General features: G+C 47.0%; 1 protein-coding gene across 2 annotated transcripts in view; it reads left to right on the forward strand.

Annotated features, from left to right (window-relative positions):
* The window catches only part of LOC144169575 (protein ECT2-like), a 55,088-nt gene that overhangs the window by 14,108 nt on the left and 13,250 nt on the right, over positions 1 to 27,730 (forward strand). Inside the window, exons 6-17 of one of the 2 annotated variants that reach the window (XM_077698810.1) lie at positions 360 to 461; positions 1,085 to 1,184; positions 1,495 to 1,616; positions 2,059 to 2,121; positions 4,815 to 5,082; positions 5,478 to 5,617; positions 11,900 to 12,202; positions 13,561 to 13,657; positions 14,044 to 14,125; positions 16,842 to 16,920; positions 22,831 to 23,110; positions 26,369 to 26,520. In XM_077698810.1, coding sequence (XP_077554936.1) covers positions 360 to 461; positions 1,085 to 1,184; positions 1,495 to 1,616; positions 2,059 to 2,121; positions 4,815 to 5,082; positions 5,478 to 5,617; positions 11,900 to 12,202; positions 13,561 to 13,657; positions 14,044 to 14,125; positions 16,842 to 16,920; positions 22,831 to 23,110; positions 26,369 to 26,520 — 1,788 coding nt within the window. The remainder of the gene's footprint in view (positions 1 to 359; positions 462 to 1,084; positions 1,185 to 1,494; positions 1,617 to 2,058; positions 2,122 to 4,814; positions 5,083 to 5,477; positions 5,618 to 11,899; positions 12,203 to 13,560; positions 13,658 to 14,043; positions 14,126 to 16,841; positions 16,921 to 22,830; positions 23,111 to 26,368; positions 26,521 to 27,730) is intronic. The other variant, XM_077698811.1, reaches the window with a different exon arrangement.

Consider the following 27,730-nt stretch of genomic DNA (forward strand, 5'->3'; position numbering starts at 1 on the left):
ATTTGCCGGCGCTCAACTGTGCGTGTCGCTTTATTGACCGCTTCGTTGTCTTTCGTTGAGTTCTTGTTTGTTGCGGAGCACATTCACTTCAATAGACTTTGCCTACTGAAAGAACCATGCGTCAGTTGTCCGTGGCTATGTTACAATGTATGGGGCGGTCACTTAGCTTTTTGGACTCGGGCCAAATTACTATAGAATTCAAAAGGCACCCTACCTAACGGATCCTTCTGCAGTTCACAATAAGCCTTTTTGTTAATGCACTGGAGTAGAAGTTAGAAACCATCAACACTGTGATACATTCAAACGAGCTTAGTAAGGAAGCAGCTGATGTGACTGGGGACGTGCACCGTCGTCTGCAGCTGTGCTTGGCCCTCGAAATCCCCATCATGAAGAAGGAATGGCTGCTGGAGGCATGGGCCCACCGTGATGAAAAAGACTTCTCTGCCACCTCTGAAGACATGGTGAGTGTGCAGCTCTCCGAATCGCTTCTTGCATTACAACGGTGGTTTGGGCTAGTTGGTGGTGCATACTGAAATTCGAAACAGCGCGAAAAGACGGGGCAAGGAAATCCTTGTGTCGTCATGGTTAGTCAGCGCCTTTTGTCGTCGTTTCCTTGTCCGGTCTTTTCGCGCTGTTTCGAATTTCAGTATGCTTCTTGCCTGCTTGGCGGCAGCATTCAGGGGGCTCTGTGATGTGCAACTCTTCGCCTCACACAGGTCTAGACCAGTCTCTTTAATTAAATAACTCAATGTCTCTGTGCGCATCAAGTTCTTCACCCTCACCTTCATCACGTCATCAACTGGCATAGCAAGTTGTGCATTTTAGCCTGGCTAATAGCCAGACTTCATTAAAAATCGTTCCCTCTCTCTCTCTCTCAGTAACAGTGGCCAATTGTTGTATTCAGGGGTTCCTCCCTCGCATAGAGCAATGCTCAAAGGACAGGGCGTCGTGGAAGGCCAATGCCTTTTAGCATCTCTGCCACTGTTGTCAATCTCTGACCTGCACTGGCACTCCAGCTCGGGCAGTGAAAAAGGTGTCTGGCTTTTGGGTGCACTCTGTGCAAATCGTTTGTCACGTCCTGCAGATGAAGCTGCGCCTGGAAGCCCTAAAGGGGCTGCAGCTGGCCTTCTTGGGCTTCCCTGAAGACGAACGGCAGCACATGGAGGAAGTCGCAGTCGCAAACGGTGAGTTCTTCTTTGGTGCTTTTTCTTTTAGCAAGAGCATAGTTTTTCACATCCTACTTGTGTACATGCATGCATCTTTTTTGCTCCCAGGCATGCAACATGTAGGTTATTACTTCTCAGTGGGAAAATGTACTTGTTCAGTGGAGCTTACAGTTGGCTTTTTGCGGGTCTCTGGCCCATATTTTTGGCCTGAGAAGTGCTGTGGTGGGGAGTGCTTTAAATGTTGCAACATTTGTACTACTGTTATAGTGGCCTTAGGGGAGGGAAAAGGGTATACTATGGGCCTTGCTGGGTGTGCTGTGGTCTGCAGGGGCTTCGGTGGTGGAGCCAACCAACCCTGGCTGCCGCTTCCTGGTGGTTGACGATTCCAACCCTGTGCCTCCCGTGGTGCCGTCGGACCTCACTGACAAGACTGTAGTGGTCAGATCTGAGGCAAGTGACACTGACAGGCATCGCATGGTCAAAGATTACCACCCTAAAATTGCTTGTGCACTAGTTGTGCGTAAGCTTTTTTTTTTCCCCAGCTTTATTGTTGTGCAGATCTTAATCATGAGCCCTGTGCAGGGCAAAGCAAATTTTTATACATTTGTAGTGATTGAACCCCATCTGCCCAGTGGTTGGTGTATTCCCCTCCTCTTCCTCCCTTCCCCCGCACAAAGGATTCAAACTCTACCTTCTAAATAAATTCATTCATTCAGTCATCCATATTTCCCATAGTTGGGCAGAGATGAACATGGCAGATGAAAGTTTCGTGCTGTTTGGTAAGAACATCGCAGTCCCTTAAAGCACTTTTGCAAAACTTGCTCAAAAACCCCCTGTGCTAGAAATAATGTTAGTGATGATGTTACTTACTTATTCACTGTTTCTATTGCAGTGGTTTTGGGCCAGCGTTCAGGTTGCTCGCTGCTTCAATCCAAAGGCCTACCTCTATGAACATGTAAGTCCATCCTCACAACCTTTTGTTTTATGTTGCGTATGCGAAGGAAGTTGGTACAAATCTTAGAGGAAGGTAGAACACATGGTGCATGTGGCCCCTGTCTTGTTTCCTTGGGCACAGTTGTAAGGGGTGTTTTTGCAGTGTTGTGATCCATTAAAGGGGTTGTGACACGTAATATAACTGCACATGGCAGACTAGGTTGTGACTGGAGGGATGCATGGCTTCAAACTGTCCTATTTTCAAAGTATTCCTGACATCAAAGGAATTGAGCTATACCGAGTGTCAGTGGTAGAGCCGTTACTGGTTATTTCCAGAGGTTTTTGTTACATTGAAAGCATTAGCGAGTGCTGATGGCGGACATGCTTGTAGCCCTAACTTCAGCCATCCCAATAGTGCCAGAGTCCTTTGATGCTTTTCTAGTCGCAAAACCCCGGCCGAAGATTGATATAGGGACAAAAAGCTTCTGCTAGGGGCACCACCATTCGTAAGGGGGCCATGAGCCACCGCAGTACTGGGATTATATGCCCATCGCTGCTGAAGTGTCGACACAATTATGTGCACCCTGTTCTTCCTCTTACCCTTTCTTTAACGTCATTGAGCGCATCAATGGCACTCCATACAACAAGCCGAAACGGGATCCAGTGTCGACGACGATTGAGCGCCTGAGAGCTGTACTTAGGACGAGTGCAAGCATACTGTTTACTTGTGAGTGCGGGCAGACCTTATAAATGGCAGCGCCTCTAAAAATGTTCTCAAGCTACATGTTCTCTGGAAGGGAACTACAGCAGCTTAGTTTGGAAGCCCTTTTATGATGCCACTTCTAACAGCTTACCTTCCCTTGCTGCCTACTCAGCACTCAATGGATCTGAAAAGTACAATCTCAATATACACGAGATACAACATAAATATAAATGGTTTAGCAAGTGGATAGCTTGTCCTAGTTTCCTTGAGTCTTACACTTTTGCTTGCCCGCACTCTCATCTTAGGAAGCTGCTTTTGGCACCGCTTGAGTCGTTCCCTTGGACTGCAAAGCTGCGCCCTCAGTGCCTGAAACTCAGAAAACGAGCACACTGCCTTTTCTGTTCGGCAAGCCTGATCTGCGTGCCTGCTATCGCTGGCTGCTGCATCTGTAAAACAATCCTGTAACTCTGTTCAGAGGCACCTCAATGCCGCCAACTGCTATAGCACAGGGTCATGCGACTGAAGGAACAAAGTGATGCCGCGATCACATCGGCGCAAGAGCTGATTGCCACATAACTTCTCCTGCCGAGCCGGTGTTCACATTCTGGCCTTCTACCTGGGCATCCAGGTGACGATTCACACTGCCTCTTCGCTGGTTGCCTTTGAATTGCTGGTTGTGAAGAACACAGTTTTGGGTTTATCAGGTACGTCGGGAGGCCTTCCAAAATCCCCGAAGCGGCATTGGTCCTTAGCATCGCTCTCTCTTGCTGTAGTGACAGGACGTCCTTGTTCACGATGTGCCTGCCCCACAGTTCTGATAATGTCGGAAGCATAGAAATGTTTTTCGCAAACATGCATATTCTTACAGTCAAAGCTAAAATAGCCCACTTCCTAAGGCCTCGCGAGATGTGAAAAAAGGTACACCCCCTTTTTCACGTCTCCCGAAGCTCGGCACTAGTCAGAAAACAGGCGAGCGACACTTTTTTGTTTGTGCTCCTGTATGCAAAGCAGTGGCCCGTCATAAGTTCCAGGCAGTACTCATCCCAAGCTTTATGTCGTCGACCTTGCACACGGTGCACTGGCACGTGAAGTTCTCGTGATATTAACGATAGAAACTTTGTTGCGAGGAATGAGGTGCGCAGCCCCCACACAGTGCCTTTGGGCTTCTGCCGCTGCCACTCGAGTGGCGTGCCCACTGGCAGCGACGGCCATTTTATGACAGCCTGCACTGCTTAGTGGCCGTTGTCAGCAGCATATCAAGCTCTCCCATAGAGTGACACAGAATTTTCATGACCAGAACAGTATTGAAGGACCCTGGTAGTGCCAAATGTGGTTCTTTGAGCTTACCCCATAAACGAGCATTGCAATATAATGTCACACAAATGCGACAGTCAGTGCTGGTGCCAGCTGCAAATGAAAGTGTGTGGGCATGAAAAATATTAAAAAAAAGTGTGCATAACTAGCATTGTCTTACAGGTTACGGTACGTGATGTTGAGCTGAAATGTACAAAGAGGAAGTTGACCTAAATTTTCCTGTGGTTAAGGGCAGGGAATGCAGTAAAGAGGTAAAAGAAAGCTGCTACTGTGCCTTTGAGCTGTGCTTCTTGGGTGCCACCAGCTGGCATGGTTGCGGTCTTCATCCGTAAGTTGCATTCGACTAGGCTCACTTTCGATGGAAATGGTCTTGCATCTCTGTCACGTCTTTGATATTCTAGAAAAGCATGAAGCGCAAGTACCTCTTGCGGTGGCTCAGTGGCTAAGACATTGTCCTGCTGGGCTGGTTTTCTGGGGGCGAGAAGTGTAAACACCTTTGTGTCAAGTTTTTAGCGCACATTGAAGGTCCCCGGGTGGCCAAAATTAATCCGGAGCCCTTTACTGTAGACAAAGCACAAGCACAAGCAAACCGTGCACTCAAACCTTAATGAAATTGCGCACAATTCGTGGACCGTCTGTGGATACAAATGCATGCTGTGCAGCCTGCTCTCTGTTGTTCTTCCCATGTGCCTGCACAGCAGACTGCCTGCGAGGTGCCGGCCACCCCAACGCGGGTGTCCCTGGGTGGCAGCAGTAGCAGCGGCAGAGGCATGCCCACCTCGGAGGGCAAGCGGCGCAAGCTGCACGAGAGCCTGGCCCGCCAGCTGGCGCAGGAGGCGGACCAGAGCCTGCACGTGGACCCCTTCTCCCCGGACAGCCCGAGGCACAAGCGGAGGGCCTCGGCGGCCGCTAACAAGTCCATCTCCATACTCGACATCAGCCTCTCTCCCGACAAGCGCTCCCAAGGTAACCCTGCCGATTCTTCTCAGCCCTGTAAGCTTTATTTTGAGCCTGGTGAAGTCCCACAAGTTAGCTGAGATGTAGCATTTCTTCATTTTCAGCTTCACATGTTTTCGGTCAGGATAAACCATTTTTGTGTCTCGGCATTTAGCCTCATCGTATCCCTTATAAGAACTTCTACTAGGCTTCAGTAAGGCCACTGCTATTAGTGGCTGTACTGCCAATAGCTTATGTAAGGAAACGCTGCTTTTTTTTTTTTTTGTAGCTAAACACAGAACTGCTAAATATTATAAAAGCCTGCTAAAACTCTGCAAAAGGGGTAAGCCAACCGGCAATTGTTGTGAGCACATTTTTCTTTTTCTATTCCCCCCCTCCCCCTCCCCCTTCCCTCATCGCTGCAGTGCTGGACGCCGTGGGTGAAGGCCAAGAAAACCGTCCGGAGCCGCCTGATCTGAGCCGTATGTCCAAGCGGCAGCAAGTCTGCCTCGAGTTGCTGCAGACAGAGACCAACTACGTAGCCATTCTGCATACCATCCTTACGGTAGGAGCAAGGAGCTTTTTTTCACAGCTATAGCTATCTAGGTGGCTCAATATAAAGTGTACTTTGCGTGTGTCTGTTGCTGGCTGTCTACCGTATTTTCCGGTGTATAAGTCACGGTTTTTTTCTGAAATTTTCGTTGGTGCGTCTTATCCACCGGTGCAACTTATGTATGGAATAAATCCGGTTCGCCGCGGCCGCGCGTGGCAAGCGCACGTTGAGACACAGCTCTATGGTCTAAATGAATCCGAAGCCCACCGCTATGGTGTTTCTCATAGCCCATATGTCGCTTCGGGACGTTAAACCAAAGAATTTGCAGCTTTTTCGAGTCAAAAGCAATGATAAGGGCCTGCGACAACCGCGCGCCACTTTCTGCCGTGCGCAGTGACTACAGTTTAGAATAAATTCAAAGTAATATCAAACTGGGTTGCAAAAATAAAATGCAGCTTATAAATTATTATAGAGGGTTACTCTGAAGGAGGTACACGTGCTGCTAATTTTTAAAATGACAGCTTGCTGATAAGTTTCGATTTTCGGGCCGATTCTGGGCGTGTCACTTCCTTCCGCCATGACACCTTTATTGCGCTGATTTACGACAGCACGCAAGAGATGTGCGACGTTTGGAGAGGTGGCCAAATGGGTCTCAGACTCTTGGGACTCCATTTCTACAAAAACAGTTGTAGCCGGGTTCATAAAGGCCAGAATGATCCGTTCCGCGAGTGGTGACGATGTTGGCGAAGAAGACATCAGTGATTTGGAGGACGACAGCGATGTGCTGGCGGAACTCCCACTTGAAGTTGCTGAATTGTTTGTTAGCGAGTCTGAGGAAGAAGACTTAGATGGTTTTGCCTAAACACTGTCCGTAAGTGCATGCCATCTGTGTGTATCAATAAACCATTTTTGAGAAGTTAGTTCTGTCTAGACTTTGGACGGTATATGCACGTGTCTAGCCCTCCTTACAGGGCGATGCGATGATAGGCGGCAGTCGCCGGAACCATGTACTTTCGCCGCTCTTTCTAACGATCTGATTCACTATGAGTTTACCTAATTAACAAGTGCGTCTTGTACACTGATGTGACTTGTATACGTTTTTTTTTTTTTTTTCAGGAAAACTTTCATTTTGAGGGGGGTACGACTCAACAAAGGTGCGACGTATAGACCGGAAAATACGGTATCTTTGGTATCACAACACATACCTTGGGATGCCCTGTATGAAAATATTGCCCTCGAGTATCGTCACAATCTCACAGCCACACAAGTCGTCACACAAAGTCAAATCGGCTTGACCTCTGAATTTGTTGCTAGTTGTAGATATTTTCCTTGTATAGGGAGAATGACTAAGTACCACTTGGCGCCACTTTTAAAGTGAACGAGAGCAGCTCTGGGTCTTGGGTCATCATCATCAACACCCGCCGTGGTGGCTCAGTGGCTATGGCGTTGCACTGCTGAGCACGAGGTTGCGGGTTCGATTCCTGGCCGCGGCGGCCGCTTTTCTGATGGAGGCAAAAAGCAAAAACGCGCGTGTGTTCGAGATTTTGGCGCACGTTAAAGATCCCCAGGTGGTCAAAATTAATCCGGAGCCCTCCACTATGGTGCGCCTCATCGCCTGCGTTGCGTCAGCGCGTTAAACCCTACAATAAATCATCATCAACAACAGCCTACTTAAATCTGCTGCAGGACAGGCCTCTCCCATTGTCCTCCAACTGCTCCTATCCTGAGCTGCCAGACTCCTCTTTGCGTCCAAATTTTCTTATTTTGTCCCTCCACTGAGTTAAAGGCCAATTGCAACGAAATTTTCGGTTCCTTAAGGGGGTACGCGGCTTTCAACTTCAGAAAAATGACCAAAACATCGTTTTTTTTGAAAGCCACACATGTGGCTTCTGTTTCCTATTCTGTGCGTCTGGAAAGTTTTTCCGCTGAAAAGCATCGCAAAGTTACATAAAAAAATAGTTTTGCCAGGTGCGGTGACAAACTATCAGCGCAAAAGGGCGAAAAAACGGCGATTTTCGGAGCGCTGTATCTCCGCCACGGTGCCACCGGGCGCGGCCATTTTGATATTGTTAGATCGGCCGAGCGTTCGTCCTTCCAGTTCCGCTCGTCTCTTTTATCTTTGTTCATTCACAAACGCACGAATGGCAGAAAAGAAACGACGCACAAACGAAGCTAGAAATAGATGCTAAAGTGCTATTCGTCCTCCGGTCGGGGCGCGCTAAGACGACCCTCCTGATTGGGTGTCGAGGCGCAATGCAAGATGGCGGCCGCCTGAACTGCGTAGCGTGGGCGGTTTGAGTTCATTTTCGCTGCTTCACTCAGCCAAGTTTCTGTTGAGTCTGTGGTATTCAACATGGACGTTATCGCGATGGGAAGGCCTGAGATCACGAGCCAGATTACGGGAAGTTGTGTGGCTCGAAAGGCGGAGGTCATTGAACGCTTCGTGGTGCGTGTGACTCTACCGTCGCCAGACCCTGGAGGGTGATGCGGTGTGCGCGCTTGCAATAGCGGTTCGTGAAGTGAACTTTTAGTCGGATTTACGATGTTTACATGCTTAGTTATTGCTGTGTCTTGATTGTGGGCTCGCTAGCCTTGGGAAAGAAACGGTCGACCCGTCAAACGCTGCGGCGCACACGGCATAGTCGACGCGCATTGGAGCATCATGTCTGTGCAACCGGTTACTATTGAACACCAGTAGTTGTAATTAATGCCTGCGACGTTAGATTTAATCTTAAAAGCGACCTGACAAGCCATATCAGGGATAATCAAAGTACGATATGTCGCGGTAAGCGTGCGCTGCGATGTGCGCGAGCCATATCGCTTTTCTTGCGCAACGTTTCCCGTGCATTTCTTATAATCATGTTAACAGGTTTGAGTGAGGAATATAGGAATAAAAATATGTTCTCTGCGTTAAAAATTTACCTTGCTGTTGCAGCATTTAACAGTGATTTTTTTATAAAAAATTATTGATACCATTGCATATGGCTTAGGGCATACTGACTGGGCTGCAAGAAATATTGGATGCCTTGAACGTCAAAAGTAGTGAAAAAAAAAAAAAAAAAAAAACCTTCCATCAAAGTTGGAGTTATGCGCAATATTATACCAAGCTTCAAAGTAGCTCATTTGCATCCTTGTGGTATGCAAACTTTGGCAATGAACACCTGCACGTATGAGTACTAAGTTGCTGTGCTAGGCAAAGTAATAACACATAAAAGAAGCCAGAAATTTTCAAACTTAAGTAAAAAAAAATGCTTCAGTTGTTGCCATGGGGACAACACTGCAAAGGGAGGTTGTCCAGTGCGATACAGCCAACCAGCTAACCTACTTTGCATTGCAAACCCATTGAAAGCCATCTCCCCCGCCGTTTGGTCTGCTAGCTGGGCTATGTACTCTTCACAGAGGAGCTGAAAATGATGTTTTGTGGAGAGAGAAAGGCTGTGAAAGGCAATCCAATTTCAAGGCAAGGCCTTCCAGAAGCCCCATGTTCAAAAGGGCATGAAAGGCTACAACTGTGACTACTTTTGATAAGTGAAACCTATGTTGCAACTTCGGAAGCCGTTTTCTCAAAAGTTTTTTGCCACCTGGGTCGCTGTTCCAAGGATTTCTTCCTGACCGCTTGGTCTATTTTGATTCCGTTTCTTGCATTACATTCCTTGATGAACAGTTCAGGTTGTGACACTCTTGGTTTTCCAGATTTGTTTATTGTGATTTTTTTATTCAAATAGTCGTTCACGGCCAGAGTAATTTAATAAATAAAAAAGTTATCCAAATATTACCTTGAAAGTTTTATGGTGTTATCACGGAAGCATTTCCAGTTGCTGTGCCAATTTTCATCAAAATTCACAAAGAAATAAAAAAGTTGATTTTGAAAGCCACGTCCCCCCTTAAGTGCACTATTTTTCGGTAGTATTGCCCTAAAGGTTGCTACCTGCAAAATTTGGAGGCCCAAATATGCGTCGCTGCATCGTAAACGAAGATCAAAAACGCTCTTTTCAAACCGAAAGTGGAAAAAAAGGGCGGCCATTACGGGCGGGCGGAAGTGACGTTACTCAGGAATCGTGTGGGTGCAGCGGGCAGATTTTCCCGCGGCTGCCTGTGAGAAGACGGCGCACATTCGATGTGTGTTGGGTTGTACGTGGCTTGAAACATTTAAAACATGCGCGGAAAGGGGTTGGGAAGTTCGTGCAACCATTATTGCTTCGCTGTGAACTGCTGAGACGCGCGTATAGTCCGGTAAAACGAAAACACAGGCATCGCGAGGCGTCGTGGGGAAGCTGGGAGCTAGGAAATGGGTACAGAAAAAGCAGTGTGGAGCGCTAGATGGGCGCTGGCACAGCCAATATGCCTTGTGCCGATCGAATGATCCTGTGTTTGTGAGAGAAAAAAAAAAAAAAAAAAAAGCTACCGCAGGAGGAAAGCATCGAAACATGCGGGCTAGCGTGTAAGAATTCGGTTTCAGCGCGTTATGAAAGTTCAAATACAGAATTTTATTATTTTTGTTTACACGGGCACTTTTGTTCCTGTTAGCAGGGTACCCGCGCCAAATCTTTAGACAGTGATGCCATGCAACGACGAAAGCACCCTAGTGTCTTCGGTGGCGTCGTGAAACAGTGACCTTTCCCGAGGCTGAATGCTACCAAATATGCCCCCTTCTTTGTTTTTTTTTCCAACTGGTGAGAGAAATGTTGCCCACACCACTTAGGGTTTATTTGTTTTTTGACGAAGTTTGTTTGAACGGAACGTGCGCCTCGTTCCGTACTTTTTCCCACCCCGACCGGCACGATTACAGTGACAGCAGCGTATCGCCTCATGTCGGCCGTACTCGCGCCACTCGCGCTCCCGAAGAGTCGACCGGCCGCGATCGTGCAGTGGGCCGCACAGCAATCTGCCGTACTCGTTCACGCCCCGACCGGCCGCGACAACAGCGTCATCATCTCGCGTCGGCCGTTCTGCGTTTTGCGCACTCGTAGAGACGCCCTACCGCGAACTGACGGGCCGTGAAATCCACCGTTGTCGTAAACTGCCCCAACACATGGCGAGAGGAACGAGTGGCGGCGCAGTATAAAGGGAACAACAGATTGAAGTTTTTGAAAGTGTAAGGCGGATGCGAATTGATAAGTGAATTATGTGAAGCAGCCAGAGGACGAAGCCTTTTGAGTATGGGGGGGCGGAAGCTCAATCGTTCAATTGGACATTAATGCTTTCGCATCCGTAGCCCTTTTGAAGCACTTAGGAGTACTCTGACTGTCCTTGGACTGTGTGTTAGTTGCAATGACACAACCCCTGTATTAATCGTCGGTGATTTTAATGTGAATGGGTCTGGACGAAAAAGAGAGCGGTTTGCGCTTTTTGTGTTGGATACATTTGGCTTACGATGCCCACATCAGGGCTAATTGACTACCCTGTGGCGTACACATGCATCAATTTGACATCGTCCGAGAATATCGCCAGTTGCGAGTGTGCCTATTAGGGTACGTCATAAAGACAACGAAGCCATTGCGAGCATTATTACCACGGTAAAAACTCGTTAATTCGAACTCGGTTAATTCGAACTGACGCCCTGGCCCGGCACAGCCCTGTATATTTTAATGAGGGAAGACTCCGGATAATTTGAACACGTTGGTATCTGGAATGGTTAATTCGAACTGGTATCTCCTGGTTTCCATTGCTCCTCACAGAAGTCGGCCCATAGTGGTACAATCTGTTGCAAATCCAAACCAAACCAAATTTATTACAGATGCAAAACAATGAAACAGAAAAGCAACAGCTACACTGCTGCGACAGCTTATTTTGCTTCCGCAGCGGGTGTCGTGCCACCGGTGCCAGTGCTCCGGCGCATGCCGTTGCAGGTTTTCTTTGTGCCGTGGTCGCTAGTCTGGACCTGTGATCACGTGGCTTGTGCAACAAGCTCCTGCGTGGTGTGCGTTTGTTGTCGTAATCCTGCTTTTGTTTGTGCCGCGGCGGGTAGCCAATTTCTTGTGTCACCTCTTTTGTGGCCGCGGCATTTTGTCATCGATGCCTCATCGACTGTACCAGCCATGGCGAGTCGGGAAAAATACTCGGCGAACTGAAGGAACACACCTAATTTGCGATAACGAGTCCAGAGGTGGCTTCTTTGTCTTCTGCCTGTGCAGTGTGGCACTGTGTCCATTCATTCTAACGTCCGCTAATTCGAACAATTTTATGGTCCCATTTTAATTTGAATTAATGAGATTTTACTGTATGAGTAACAACGAGTGATGTAATAAAGTCCTTGAAGCAAGTTTCCGCCCTCCCTGCCCCTTCCTTGCGCAGCTTTTCAAGGCCCCCCTGGAGGACCCCGGCAGTGGGCCGGGGGAGCCCCTGCTGGACTCTACTGAGGTGCGGCTCATCTTTGGCCACCTGCCGGCCATATACGAGGTGCACCGGAGCCTGCAGCAGCGGCTGCAGGGCATGCTGCGCGCCTGGTCGGAGGAGCACTCGGTGGGCGAGGCTGTGCTGGCACACCGTGAGGCCTTCGCCCGGGCCTACCCGCCTTTTGTGAACTCCTTCGAGCGCGCCAAGGAAACCCTGGCCCAGTGCGACCAGCAGCGGCCCAGGTTCCATGCCTTCCTCAAGGTACGTTGCTCCAAGTGGTGTCTGCTCGCTCTGTCCTCTGTCTGTCTGTATCAAAAGGGTGCGGATTGTTTCCCACCTGTCAGTTTTACCCAGTGCTCTTCGTATTTACAACAGACATTTGCCGGAAAAACAGTCAGCACTGGGCATAGAGATGGAATAATAGGAAGAATTCACCTGCCGAAAAGTAATGGACACTAACAAACTTCCACCCCCACCTGGTAAGAAGTCCGTGGCTCCACAGACTTTTAAAGGGGCCATGAAGACAAAAATGCAAGTTTGGTTCATTCAAAAGATTGCCTCATTTCAATAACACTGACACTGCTTTTAACACGTACTTCACCCAAATAAGCGGTATAAATTTAGAATGGGGATACGACACCCTAGCTACTTTTCCGCACTGAACTCGTGACCTATTATGGGCAGCTCATTGCTATTCACTGAGGCCGGCAAAATCACACTGAAATAAACAGGGATTATAAGCTTGCAGGACAAGCTGTTTGTGCTCGAATTTAGGTCACATTCATTTTATAGCAGTAAGAATGGTAGGGCAAACAAGGAAAGTTACAAAGGAACAGGTAAGCATAGAAACGCCAGTGCATGCGGCAAGCACTGAGCCGGCTGCAACTGCTCAGCAATTGAACGTGTTTGGCTTGTCTGATGCGGCACCGGCCAACTGGCATAAGTGGCATTGCCCCTTACCCGAGCCTGTTTGTCGAGGATACCCAATGTTTCACGAAACGATTACTATCAACCGTAACAAAAATAAGCGGGGTACAAATCCGGTCACAGAGGAAGCTCAGGCAGCAGTTCGGAGCTGTAAAATCATGCCATCTATGAATGCAGACGCTAAACAAGGCAACAAAAAGACGCTTTGCTGTCCACAGAAGCCTGGTGTCAACTTACTATAAGCACTTTAGGCATCTTCCCTGAATACACCATCGCCGATGTCACGAAACACACGATGCAGTGTGAGAATTAAGTCTAGCTTAAATTGTTCCATTTCTCGGTTAATAAAGCATTGTTTGCTGCCGGACGAGTGCTTGGGGCATTATGAAACACCAAATATATCGAATAAAACCAACTTGTATTGGGTCGTCATGGCCCCTTTAACTGCGTAATTGTGAAAATGAAGGAATTATATTTAACATTTCAATGTTTGGAGCATAACTAAGCTGAAAAATTATATTTCTAACGGCACTATGGCTATTACTCGGCAATTTTAGCAGCATTGTCTTCAAAACAATGAAAGAAGTAGCTGGGCACTTCTGTCCGGCGAACCATTAGGCATGTGCTTGTGGGACATTGGGAAGTGTCGCGGTGCAGTGTGATGAGGCGTGCATCCTCTCGTGTTCTTGCAGAGGTGCCAGACCAAGCCTGAGTGTGGCCGGCAGACCTTGGCTGAACTTCTGATCCGCCCCATCCAGAGGCTCGGAAGCATGATCCTCTTGCTCAAAGGTACGGCTTTATCTTGGTGGGGGCCAAGTAGCGTGTGCAATGCTTCCCTACTAGGGGCCTTCCGTGCTATTCGCACTTACGAGTTCACTCTTGTTCGCTGGTGCAGTGTTGTTGTATAGCTATGTGTGAAGGTCCAAGGCTGCCAAACTACTTGTTGATGTAGCCCTTGTAAGGGAATTAAAAAAACTGCTCAACTCAGTATGGCCATTAACGAGATGTAAACTTTCAGATGATTGTGGATAAATTCTTCCTGCCTTCCTTTTTGGCTGCGGGCAGATTCTTATCACAGTGTTGCTACATTATAGTAGTGCAAAGCCTTGCGTGTGCATCACTCTGTCTCCACCCCCCCCCTCCCCCCCCCTTTTTTTTTCTTTTTTTGCTTGCAGAGATCCAGAAACACACGGCCAAAAATGCAAAGGATTCTCAGCAACTGGGCGAAGCTATAGCGGCCCTGAACGAAGTCATGCTGTGAGTGATTTCCATTCTGAACGCCTATGGTAGCTTGCATGCTTTGGCATTACCTTTTGCCATACTGCTGTGCAAATGTGTTTTTGGAGCCATTTTTGTACAATGGGGTGACAAGAGAGAGAGAGAGAGAGAATAAACATTTATTGAGCATAAGTGCTGATGGCAGGGCACTCGCCCGGTGGAGGGCATCCTTATTCCGGGATACCCAGGCTGCGACTTGCCGTCCAGGCCCTCTTGACCAGTCCTTGCTGGTGTCCAAGGTCCGGATCGACCAGACGAGCCATCCACTGCTCAAAAGTTGGGTAGGGGATTGGGGGTAGGTTTGGAGTTTTTTGGCACTCCCATACCTGGTGGTACAGGGTGCCCGGCGTTGCACAGAAATTGCAAAGGGAGGGATACTGAGTCGGGTAGATGGAATGGAGGAGGGTGCTGTGGGGATAAGAATTCGTCTGCAATCGCCGAAGAGTGGTGGCTTCTTCTCTGCTTAATTGAGGATGAGGTGGTAGGAATACTCTTCTGCCGAGCCTATAATGTCCCAGGACGTCTGAGTACCGGAGAAGTGGGTCCAGAGCCTTTCTTAACCCTTTGAGGGTCATGGCCGTACATGTACGGCATCGGCACACACTTTCAAAGTGGTCAATGACGTACCTGTACGGCATTGCTCATATCTTTAAAAAGTGCGCCTTTTTCGTCAACTTGCTTGGCATTTGCTGCCATGCCACACTTCGGAAATACGTCAAATTTTTTTCTTGCGCCGATGGCTCTTCTTTTTATTTTTTTATAATTTACTTCAGTGGCGCGCCAGTTATCGCTTGCGCATCCGCTAACGAGGGGGCGCGCTGGGTATCGCCCACCGGGCGTCCGGGCGCCTCTCGCTTCTTGCGCCTGCCACAGACCAAGGTTGCCTGCGAAACTGATGAGGTTCTTTTCTCCTTTTTTGTGTGTATTTTATGGGCGGTGCATCGTCTATCGCCCCCGCATCCGGCCGTGCGCGCCTGGGCGCGCAGCGGCTAGTTTTGGTATAGTCCTCCGGGTGCTTCCTGCTTTTTGAGCCCGCGAAACTGATGTCTATATGATTTTGATTCACTCAAAAGGTGCCGGCTTGTTACTCTGTCATTTTTATTTAGAATTTTTCTTGTGTTACTCATGAATAAACCACATATATGTAACAACACAATTTTTTTGTCACTTTATGGTCTCTAAAAAAATTGCGATAATTTTTTCTCAAAATAGATTCGATTCGTCTGAAGAATTTAAATCAGCAATAAAAAAAAACCGACCCTGGGGGGTCGCATTTGGCAAAAAAATTCGACCCTCAAAGGGTTAAACCCACAGGTACAATTCGTGTGCCAACTATAATAAGACACTGAAAATGCCTTCAGAGAACTGTCACAGAAATGCCATCAATTCCTGCCACCTTTTTCTTTTTTTGAAACTGGACAAGATACAGCGCCGGTCATCTTCAGTACAGAAAGATAAAAAAGCTGATTCAGATATCGGCTGCAGCCTGTTAGCAAGCTGGCAACGCACATGCATTGCTTGGCCAGCGGAGAAGAAAGAAAGGCATTAAATTGGTCAGTGAGTGTTATTGGCGCAACACCGAAGTTTCGGGCGACGGTAGCAATGCATCTCTGTATTTCCTGCTGCGCAGTTCATTAACAGTAGCCCATGTTTTATCAGGTTTGTCCTAGAAATCCTGTACTTTGTCTTGAAATGCTTGTGCTTTTCTGTGCATATCAGGGCGTTTGCTCTGTTGCGGGGGCCTGTACAGCCATCTTAAATAAGCATTCTTTAGTGTGTGCCTACATCGCGCCCAAGCCAATTCACGCTCGCCAATGGCAGATAGGGCAGCAACATTAATTCAAGGACACCCAGCTTGTCTTTGTCTCACACAAATTGATTTTTTCAATGAATTCTGAATCATCTTAAATGCCTCCACAAGCTGGTGTACAGTTTGTCAACTGGGGATGTAGTCGGGAGGGAATTCCAGTCGTAATGCTCAACTGCTGAGTCAAATTGCTTTCTATCAATTATTTCGACTCTATCAGAGTGCAAGGGGACCACCACATATCCACGGCTGGAGAAAAAATACGACAACCAGTAAAAAAATGTCATTTTTTGCTTGACAATAAATGCTGCATAGTCATTCTGATACAGCCAGGCATTAATGTGGTCAAGACAGGAAGAAACAAGTTTGTCGTGCAGAAGTTCGTTGCGAGTAGGAAGATTATTCACGGCTTTGACACCGGTTTCCACCAGAGTGTTTAGATACTCTACCACAATCATTATCATCATCAGCCATAAATATGGGTGTTGACGAAAGTACGCACCCACTATGCGCACCAATAGCAACTTGCCGTTTTATTTGACAAACTACGTAAAGTTATCACGAACTGGAAAGCACTGTGCTGTCATTTTTCTACCCACTAGAACATTCTGGTCTTGAGTCTATGGAAGGCCCACCAGGCACTTCTATATTATAACCCTCAGCTTCATGCGAGGCCATTTCCCATTATGGAGGCAAATATAGCGAAGCGTTGTCTGGCAGCATAGTTGCCACACTCGCTCCATAGCACATTTGACACCCTTTTACTGCAGTAAACAGTTGTAGTTGAACAGGGCTAGTTTTTGCACTCAGCAAGTTACTTTACCCGATACGGGCAAACAGCCCTGTCAATGCCAGTGGTTGCGGCTGAAGGTCCTGTTGACTTTGCAGGAACATCAACGAAGGGAAGCGCAAGACTGAGAGCCAAATAGCCATGTTCGACATCTTCAATGACATTGAAAACTGCCCGGTGAGTGTGCCACAAGTCGTAGTATCCAGGAGGCTGTGGCTGTACTTAAAGGAGCCATGAAGAGAAAACACAAGTTTGGTTCATTCAAAAGATTGTCTCGTTAGAATCATACTGACACCACTTTTAACGTAAACTTCGCTCAAATAAGCTACATAATTAGGAAAAACGGGAATGGTCATGCGACCCACCAGCTCATTTCCCGCAACAGAACCTATGATGTCACATGAGCTAAGTTCTGCGATTGGCGGAGGCTGGCAGAAGCAGACGCAAATTAGGTAGAGCTTACAAACTAGACGAACGAGCGATTTGCGCTTAAATTTAGGGCACATTCTTTACAAAGCAATAAGAATGATGGGGCAAACAGTGGAAGTTACGAAAGCACATGTAAACATAGAAGTACTGATGCGTTCTGCTGTTCGTACTGCGCACAGCATGCTTGGTTTAGCTGCACAGCACTACGGGGCTTGGGGTTGTCTCAGACGACACTGGCCGATTGACGCAAGCAACGGTGTCTTACGTGACCCCATTTGTCAAGCGAGCACTGTTTCAGGGAACAAATATTTTCTCCCAGAACAAAAACAAGCCAAGTTTAAATGCGGGCAAAAACAAACCAAACGCTTGCCACGGTATGGTGGCGCCATCTAGGTTCGGGTAACGTAAAGAAACGCGGGAACAAACCAACACCGCTGTACAGGGTGGAGACAACCTTTGAACAGTCCCGTGCCGCCGCAATTGGGCCAAGGGGCTCAACGCGTTATTCTTTTCGTTTCCCACGAGACCTAGCAATGCGAAACAGACAATATGATTCAAACGTCTTCAGTAAACCGCGTTGCGGCGATAATTTTAGCGCGTTTTTGACACAATGACTTGCTTCGGCGGCGAGCGAGCAACCCAAAATGGCAGAGCCAGCGTATACGTGTCTCTACCCTGTACGGCGGATGCATGAATGAAGGGACTCTAGGCTGCAGGGCGGTCTGTTCCTGTGATGTCATTGCAGACCCTGAAGACAAACGATTTAGCGGGAAAATCAAAATTTTAACCTAAATTGTTTAATTTCTCAGTGAATAAAGCATCGTTTGTATCCGGACAAGCGCTGGGGGCACTATAAAACACGAAATCTTTCGAATAAAACCAACTTGCATTTTCTCTTCATGGCTCCTTTAACCCCTTGACCGTTTAGGATGACTGCAGTTTGTCTTTGCCGAACTGTTGTGGACGAGTGTAGCTCATCCACTCGCGATATTATTTCCTCTCGAGCGTTTTGAATGAGACATGCTTGTTTGCGGGCTATTTAGTGTGTCTCTTTGGGGGGGGGGGGGGGGGCATCACTGGGCAGGTTGCCCTTTTTTTGTAACAGCGGAGCTGTTGTACAAGCTGCAATTTCGGTGTTGCAAGAAAGAATACCGAGAAAATTCGGAGCGCTCACGAGCGCGTGCCTCGTGGCGATTGCAGAGTCCCTGGGTTGTGCAGTGGCTTTAGGGGGGAAAAGAAAAAGAAAGAAAGAAAACAAAAACCCTCCAGCGCTGTCGCCAAGCGCTACCATGCATGTTATGCTTGGCATGAAGAACACGACAATATCAGTGCATATGACGGATGACTACTACTAGCACAGTGCAAAGCAACGACGGATCGTGTAACTAAACAATTTCAAACTTATACAAAAGTGTCGTTATGTGTCCTTCAGTGCATACGTATAAAGAAATCCTGCATCTTCGCTATGGTTCGAGCCTTGTGCGACTTGGCGCAAGCTTGGCCAGTTGGGCTGGTGGAAGTCTACAGTGCTGAGGATGACTTTGCATCCACCACTTGCCGCGAAGAAAGACGACGACCTCTTCGATGCGTATGACGATGATTACTGGTACAGGGTGTCTACCAACCTGGAAAACCGGGAATTCTCAGGGATTTTTAAGTAGTCTAGAAAAACTCGGGGAAAACTCATGGAATTTGTGCTTCTATCTGGGAAGATTAGCTGTACTTTATAAAGGAAGCGAAATTCATGGTAATGCTGGCTCAAGTAACAGCAAGTCAAAAGTGGACAGCCCTCCGGAGCCATCGCTGATGGTGCCGTCTGAAGTCACTGGGTCCAGTGAGAACTAGCTTCATACAGATTGCAAGTTCCACCCCTCCTGACCCCCTGTACGTTCCCCTTGTGTTCTGGCATGTTTCCCCGACTCCTGAAAGGCGGGAGAAAATGTTGCACACCCTGATAGCTTGTGGCAATGTAAGGGAGTCTACAGGGGCAGGGGCAGTAGTAGCTTACAATCCTATGCTGCAACACCTGGCACCATCTACTGTGGTTTCTGGTTAGTTGACGCACGTTGCGAATTTGAGTTGTGAATTTGGCGTAATAATAAAAGCACATTTCTTTGAATTTTCATCTTTAAATTTTCGCAGCTGTATTCAAAATACGTCTTAAGTATCTGATTAGACATTGTACCCCGTATTAAGAGTTACTTTAACTGCAGGCCGGCAGTATATTCCACTGCGTAGAAAGACAGAGCATGTTTGGGCTCCATAGCTTTCGCTGCACGCCAAAAGAACTTTACGTGGAGTCACCATAGCGGGGTGTAGTTGAGGTGTTTCTGATTTCCAATGTGAATCCCAAGTAAACTCTTCCCGTTCATGCTGCGCAGCCCTTTGATGCTAGAAGTATAGTGGCGTCTAAGGGCACCTAACGTGACAGTGTTTAAGGTGCACGTGTCCCTCATCTATACCAAAATAAACTTTTTGAAGCAGTGAAATACAGCACTGAGGCATTGAGTGTGAACTGAGAACGTCGCAGTACGGTTTTATCATTTTTTTTTTTCGATATTTTATTCACTGTGAATTTTACTACCACTCTGCTATGTTTTCTTTTTGAATGAGATAAAAGTTACTGGTTAGCATTCAAACTCTGTTATGTCATATTTTATTTTATAAGGCGCTTTTTAGAGGGTGACAACAACTGGTGAAGTGGTGTCAGCCTGTGTTCACATAAAACGGAGTTCTGTGTCACTCAGGGATATCAGAAATACTCGGGAGAAAACCTGGAAAACTCTGGGAATTTGAAAATGTCAACTTGGTAGACACCCTGCTGGCACCGCACCTATGAAAATCAACAATGGTACTGAAACTAAGGCCAACTTCACTCAAACTTTCCTTTGTCCAAATTTGATCCAAAAAAGTAGTCTATGCTCTTAAAATCACCATGGAGAAATCCTGAGCTTCGTCATCACAGAGCACGCTAGGTACCGTCGTTCAAAGTACCTCCGAGCAGACTACGTTTGCACCTGGCGGAGAGTTGCCGAAACAAGTTCCGAGCGGCCTGTGACAGAGGTTGGGGAACCTGTCCCGTGAAGCTGTCGCTTCTCTGGCAACTTGCACGGTGCTCCGCCTTGCGCAGGGGTGCGTTCGCTCTGGGTTTCTCTGCCCCAGCGCTATACCGCTGTCGCCATCACGTTTAAAACTAACTGCATAGTATCCACCATTATCCGCCATTTTTCTCCATTCAATAAAAGAGATTAGAAGCCTACAAAATATTCACGCGCTTGCGAACGATTTGGAGTTAGCAAAACTTTTTTTACTTGAAAATAATATTTCTACTCAAATAACAAAAATAGCCCGAAACGCGCACTTGCCTTACATTTCTCATTCCTGTTGCATCTATCACAGAAAAAAAAGATTTTATAAATTGTTGACCACTTGCACTTCCGCGTTCAATATTTGCCATATTTGGGCTGGCCCAACGCCACCTCCATCCTCGAGACAATTCCAAAAGTTTAACGACCTAGCTAGAGTTGTTGTACATGCGGGTATAAACATTTGTGCAACTTTTGCCTTACTCGCTAAGTGAACCAAAGTCAGCCTTTCGCACATTAACAAATACATCCGCACAAATATCGGCCATCGTCATCGCGAAGTGCGAAAGGTAATGAAACTGCTCCTCTCCTAAGCAATAAACTAAATTTTTTTTTCAATTCCCAAATGACGTATTTACTTCTGTAGAGCGTTAGATTTAGTTTACTTGAAAGTAAAATGTTTCCAACAGCACATGTCTCTGGTAAAAGTATAAAACAGCGGTAGATGGGTAACTTTTTCGTGTTTTAGTGCATCATTTACCTGTGGAAGCTGGCTTATAGCTTCAAACCAATTTTATAATTCGATTCTACATGTGTAGCGAGGCGAAAAATACTTGACCGATGTTCATGAAGCTGTTTGCACATAATGTACAGTAAAAATAGTGATTGATCTCCGCCCGCATGCGGTTCGTTCCCTTCGAAGAGAGCGATGTGATAACCGAGGTACCAGCTAATGAAAGCTCCTTTTTGATGTCTTACCAGCAAGAGTAGCTTTGTAAATCAGGGCCCGCTTTATTACTCTCGATGCCAAGGCTTGCTGCTCCGGCAGTTATTCTGATGGAAAAAAAAAAAAAAACTGTCGGACGGTCTACTTCATCTCGATTGATAGCAACGGGATGTCGGAATTGCTCTTAATTCCATTATCCTATAGGCAAACGCAAATGAAATTTCTTCTGGGGAAATAACAGTGCAAAACACGACGCTACCACGCGCATTCGAAGGCGGCCGGTTCTGGCGAGGCCGCCTTCTATTCATCACGTACGTCACGTCTTGTCACCGGTAATGGCCGCCTTTTCTATTCAGTTTCGGTTCCGAAAACGCCAATGTCGCGAGCCATTTTCATCGTGCACGTTGATGTTTTAAGCACAGTATTTTGCATTTTGTGCTCTTTTTGTGTGTAGTATTTGTGGAATTATTTTTACATTGTCGAAAATTTGAGTGCAGTTGGCCTTCAACTGTGTCCGGCAATGCTCACCTACAACAGCTTCGCCATTCAACTATTGTGCGCGAGTGCAAGCTTCCCTGAATTTTTTTTAACCGCCGTTTCACCTTTCTTTGGTGGGAAACTCTCGTTTCAAAATAAGGTGTCCAGTGGCAGCGATGCACGTGTTGGTCCGTCATTGAGGAAAAGAAGCCTTTCACCATCGTCCAGCTCTTCCGACGATAATGACTCAGACACTGAAGTTTACTTCATTTCTGGAAATGAAAGCGATAGCGGTGATTTCGATATTATCAGTTCATCAGATGAAGGAGACTGCTCAGGAGACACTATTGCACGTGCGTGTCATTGGCAACGCATCGACGTGAATTGCGTCCCTACGAAGTCTCCTCGGTTTCTGTGTTTGGACGTCCTTGTTAAGCCGTTCAATGTAACATCGCCTTATGACTTGACTAAGAACATTCGCAAGTTTCTCAGCGATGACGTTATTTCACTAATTATTTCACTGATTATGCTAATATAACTTAGTATGTGCTCGAATTTTTCTTTTTTCAAGATCGAAAACTTGCTTTTTAAAAGGAAAACGTTCAATATCAAAATCAAAAAGAATAAGCAGTATTGGTTCAGAATTTGTCAAAATAACAAAGTGGTTGAGTTGTTTTGTGATGCTTGCAGGAAATGACGGAAATGATTAAATGCATCAGCTGAACAAAGGTGAAGTAATTAACATAAAAAACTTAAACAAAGCAAAATTGGTATGTGGTTCCCTTTTTTTTCTTTTTTTCTTTTTTTTTCAGGTGTTTATGCTGGAGCATAAATGAAATGATGCAGAAATGTGATCCTATGAGTTCAAAATTCACTAGAGCTGGGCAAATTTATATGTAATAAAAACTTACCCAGAATTGAATGGAATATTTTTGGGTGCAAGTATCCTTTTCTCTAGTGTGTACGTACGTAGCTTTTAAGCTTTGGTATAAAAAACAATTTCGAGCAGTCAGGATCAAACACACTTGTGGGTCCTTTGTTCTGTAGAACTAGGTGATAATATAAGTGGGAAACCTGTAGTGAAAAGACCACGCATCGATGTCTGAATGGCCTCTTCCCTTCCCTGATGGCGCCGCCTCGCTTCTGCAGCCGAACATCCTGTCGGGGCACCGGTTCTTTGTGGCCAGCCTGGACGTGGTGGAGATCGGGGAGAGTGGCCTGAGCCGCAACCGGGGGGACACGGTGACGCTGTTCCTCTTCTCGGACGTGCTGGAGGTGTGCAAGCGACGCACCAAGGCGGCCCTGGCCCGCAGCCCCGCCTCAGCCACCCTGGGCCGCCGGGGCCTCACCAAGCCCTACAAGCACCTCTGCCTGCTCCAGCTGTACGACGTCAAGCGCGTCGTCGAGCTCCTGCCCGCCGAGGAGAACGGTCAGTGGTCGGGCAACGCTGTGCGTGCGGGCTGCTACTGCGGGGATCCCCAGAGGCACTGGCTAGTACCTCGCAAATACTAAACTAAACAAGCAGCACACTTTGGCAGTCTCTGCACTAACTTGGTGACGTGGAGCAAGCCCTGACTTATAGCAGCTGGCAGTGGTGCATTGTGGGAGGAGTGTTCGTGCAACTAAGATTGGCTCATTTGCACGTTACCCGCCGCGGTGGCTCAGTGGCTAAGGCGTTGCACTGCTGAGCACGAGGTCGCTGGTTCGATTCCTGGCCCCGGCGGCCGCTTTTCTGATGGAGGCGAAAAGCAAAAATGCCCATGTGTCCCAAATGCCCAAAATCGGTGCACGTTAAAGATCCCCAGGTGGCATACCTCGGCAAAGTTGGCGCAGCTCGCTCAAACTCACTCACAATTTTTTTTTCGGATCACCGCTCATTCAAACTCAGACTCAATGCTGAGCAGCACATCTGCAATCACTCAAACTCAAACTCAAACTCACATTGAGTGCAAAACTCAGAACTCACTCGGACTCAAAACTCAAAATTGACTCAAAACTCAAAATGAACGCAAAACTCAAAATGTACTCAGAACTCAAAATGTACTAAAACTCAATGTACTCAAACTCAAAATGTACTCAAAACTCAAAATGGACTCAAAACTCAAAATGCACTCAAAACTCCAAATGGGCTGAGCACTCAAAATGTATTCAGAACTCAAATGGCCTCACAACTCTCTCGTGCTAGGAATTTACTTGGGCTCAAATAGATTCTGATTTCATTAGCATTCAGTGTTTTCAACTTCACGCGTGGTAAAAATATTACGGGTGCAAATTTGGGAGCTCAAACTCTTGCATTCGGCACGACATGACACCGTAGCTCCTGTGAGGTTGGAAACAATTTTCGTTGCATATTTAATACAGCTATACCTGCTGCCCATGATGACTAGCGCTGGTTGCAAGCAATTGTATGTATAAATTGGATACCAAACTCTTGATGTAGGCTCCGTGTTCGTGTTTATGACAGAGGCGGTCCAGACTCGATGGTGTGCTGGGTCGAAACAAGCAAGATTGGGCGAGGGGACGTGCGCTCACTGCTCCGTTCATTTACGTCGAAGCTGTTTAGGGTTACGGTTCCGTGCATTCTTGCTCTGCATCCTGAAAAAACGGATTGTGTCAAAGCGAACTGTCCCCGCGAATCTCTGAAATGCGAGGCGTTCATGGATATGCCTTTGCTTTTTTAATGCGTAGCATTCATTGCCGAGTACCCCCCTCCCGGTCCCCCCACCAGGATCGTGTAACGCCCTGCATTTACACAAAAATGCAGATATCACGGAAGTTCAAACTGTAATCATTATAAAAGCGTAAATGTAGAGAATTGATCAAACTAAATGTTAAAAAACTAAAAAAAGAAACATAAGAAAAAATATCGAAAATGGCTAACCGTGTACACGGGAATGATGGATAGTCTCAGATTGGGTTAAAATTCAGAGAGATGTGGCGCTAAAGAATGTGGGGTATCAAATTGAGGGTCTCGAGGAGGGAAATCACATGGGACAAACAGAAAAGTGCCTCGTTGTTTGCTGAGGCACTTGTATTAGTTTTCATTAGCATTCGCTAGGTTGACTGAGGCTTACCACCGTGGAGGATATTTGATGGGCGATTTCGTAAGCGGCGCGTATGCCGTTTTACAGTGAAAACTTCACTTGCGTTATTCGCTTTCTCTTGCGTGCCCCTCTCATTTGCCTCTCAAGTTGCGTTTCAGCGAGCGGTTAGAAGCGGTCGCTGGAGCTGGCCGCATCGCGCGGGTGGTCTCCGCGGCTGCGTCAGCGCGCCTGTGGCTTGCGGGGCGTGTTTTTGCAGGGAGCAAACGCTCCATGCGGTTCACGCTGACGCCGGAGTAGGCGATTAAGCTCCGACAGAAACAGAAACAGTGCGCCAGCCATGTATGCGCACCACGCAGTTTGTAGGCAAGGGACGCGCTCACGGACTCCGTGGCTCGCATTCGCGGCAGGCGGCCGTGTCGCTGTTCGCGCTTTATTGAGACCCTGTTTAGGCGCTTGCGTCTCCCCAAATCTACTTCCACATCTGAAATTTCGTGCCGTAATCTCCATGAAACTTCGTTACATTCAAATTTGGGCAAACGGGACTTCGTTACACAGAGGGTGAAAATACATGGTGTGCATACACTTGAAGTTAAGAAAAATTCTGTGGTTCGTTACATCGAGGGTTTCATTACATTGAAGTTCGTTACATCGAGGTTTAACTGTATCAGTATTTCAAAAACTATCGGCTTAGATTCGAATAAATACGGCAATTCTTTGCTTCATGACAATCCTTTGCGATGAACTGAATGATTCAGATCATCAAGTTTATACAGTCGACTCCATCGGGACCGCGAAAAACTTTGAAATAACCGAAATTCCAATTAAACAAAAAGTCAAGAACAGTATTGTCATTAGTCTGGAACACGTCTCCGTTCTTGATTTCATTCAAAATCTTGACTTTCGTCATGAAGTCAAGCGTACGGCATGGATTGCCTTGATAGCTCAGACTTACTGCTGAAATCGATGCTTGAGGCGTCTACCACACAAGGAGCTCACACGGCGCTGTGCGCAACAAAGACGGTTGAGGACCTCAAATGAGAGAGATGTGTGCACTGGTGCAAGTCTGAATTAGCCTGCCTGTTTATCGACTCTGCGCTGCCTCAGTTGCGATGGCGCCGATCAGTACAGCACTGCACGGTGTTGTTCTGGCACTTGAAAATTTTGAATTTTATCGAGAGATAATGGTTGGCTTTATGCTTTTTATTTGAAATAACTTCCAATTAACTGATATAATGAGTTGTATGTTCGATTTATGTTCAAATTATGGAGCGATGATGTCTTGAATTGAATTGCATGTAAAATTGCGTTGACCAGTGCATCAATTCTAATTAACCGAAAATTCTCATCGGGCGACTTCAAATTAATGCGGGTCGACTGTACTGTTTGTCTTTTACCCTCCTTGATGTATTTAAGAGAAATCAGTTTCAGTTAGCTGCTAGTGCTTGTTTTAGCAAGTGTTGCTTTCAGCTGCCCTTTTCTCTTGCTTCGCCACTTTTAGCACCTTCAGCTCAGAGTTGTCCACTTTTGGGGCCATGTGCGCATGTGCCAGCGCTCATGGTTTCCCCAAAAAAAGATGTCCATAACGCTGTGCCCAACTGACATGTGGCATTTTGCTAGAGTGGCGCCTTCTTTCTCCTTTGCAGACATCAAGGATGCATTTGGTCTGGTGCTGCGGTTGCCCAGTTCCATCCAGGAGAGTCTGTGCACGTTTGTCGCGGAGCAGCCAACTGCTTGGAGGGACTTCCTCCAGAAACTCTGCAGCTTCATGGGGAAGGTGTACAATGTGCCAGACCACGTGAGCAGCATTCTTTTCTTTTTCACACAAGTTCACTGTGTGAATGGGGAGAGTATCCATGATTTTTAAATGCTGGCAGCGTCTTTAAGGTCGAATAATTTAAGCAACCCTTTAATTTACGTTACATACGCAATGACTCAGCACTTTCGCTGCTATTGAAAGCAGGACCGTGATGAAAATTGGCTGCTTAGAATACTGGAAACTTGGTCTCTAAATTGAACTTTTCGTGCAATCATTGTTCGATTTGAACTGCAACTCAAATATGTAATCTTTGTCTGTAATGATGGTAGTCAAAGTTCTGTTTTACTGCCTAGCTGTTTCTTGAGAAGCAGGGCAGTGGGCATGATTTGCTGGGTGGGCTGGCCACAGTGGTGTCTTATACCCTAGTTACACGGGCACAGTTAACCACGGTTAAGCAAACTGCTGTTAGACAAAACCGCAGTTTGCTGCGTTACACGACACACGATACTGCGGTTACCCTGCTAACCATGGTTGACGCAAACCGCAGTTCCCGCAGCCACAAGTGTTCAAAATCGCACAAGTCAGTTCAGACGCAAGTGGCGGCATGCATCAGCGGAGGTGAAAGAAAAAAAAAAACAAAGAATCGCCTGGCGTTTGGAGGAGGCGAAGGCCCTCAAATAACCGACGCCCCAAAGCTGCCCCCAAGAGGTGCTTGCGTTCTTTGCATCGCTCGCGCAGTCAGCGCGACTGCCTGTGAGCAGCAGCTTGTTTCCCGATCCACCCGATCAACTACGACAAAAGCCGTGCTAAATTTCTAAATTCCCCGCGTGGTTCGGCAAGAAAATGGATGAAGCAGGCAATCATGAAGCGTTTTCAGCACTCAGAAATGATCCACGCACACGTCAGTTGGGCCTGCAAACATGCCGGCGCGCCTGCCCACACGGCACTGGAAGCAGCAGCAACAGCTGGTCGCCGCTCATCAAAATCAATCTGATCACGGAAAAGAAGTTCCACATGCGAGAAATTGGATGTTGGTGTGGTGAAAAATTTTGCTGTGTACCGTATTTGCACGATTCTAACGCACCCCCGATTGTAACGCGCAGTAGAATTCAACACACGGAAATCAAAAAAGTATCTTGCCGCCGATTCTACCGTGCACACTGAATCATGCCATGAACAGACACCTCAAAATTGCACAAAACATTTAATTGAACATAAATTGGCACACACAAACACAATCACGCGACGT

Source organism: Haemaphysalis longicornis, unplaced genomic scaffold (assembly GCF_048455015.1).
Source record: "Haemaphysalis longicornis isolate Haplotype H1 unplaced genomic scaffold, Haemaphysalis longicornis Haplotype H1 scaffold_2, whole genome shotgun sequence".
NCBI classification, from domain to species: Eukaryota; Metazoa; Arthropoda; class Arachnida; order Ixodida; family Ixodidae; genus Haemaphysalis; species Haemaphysalis longicornis.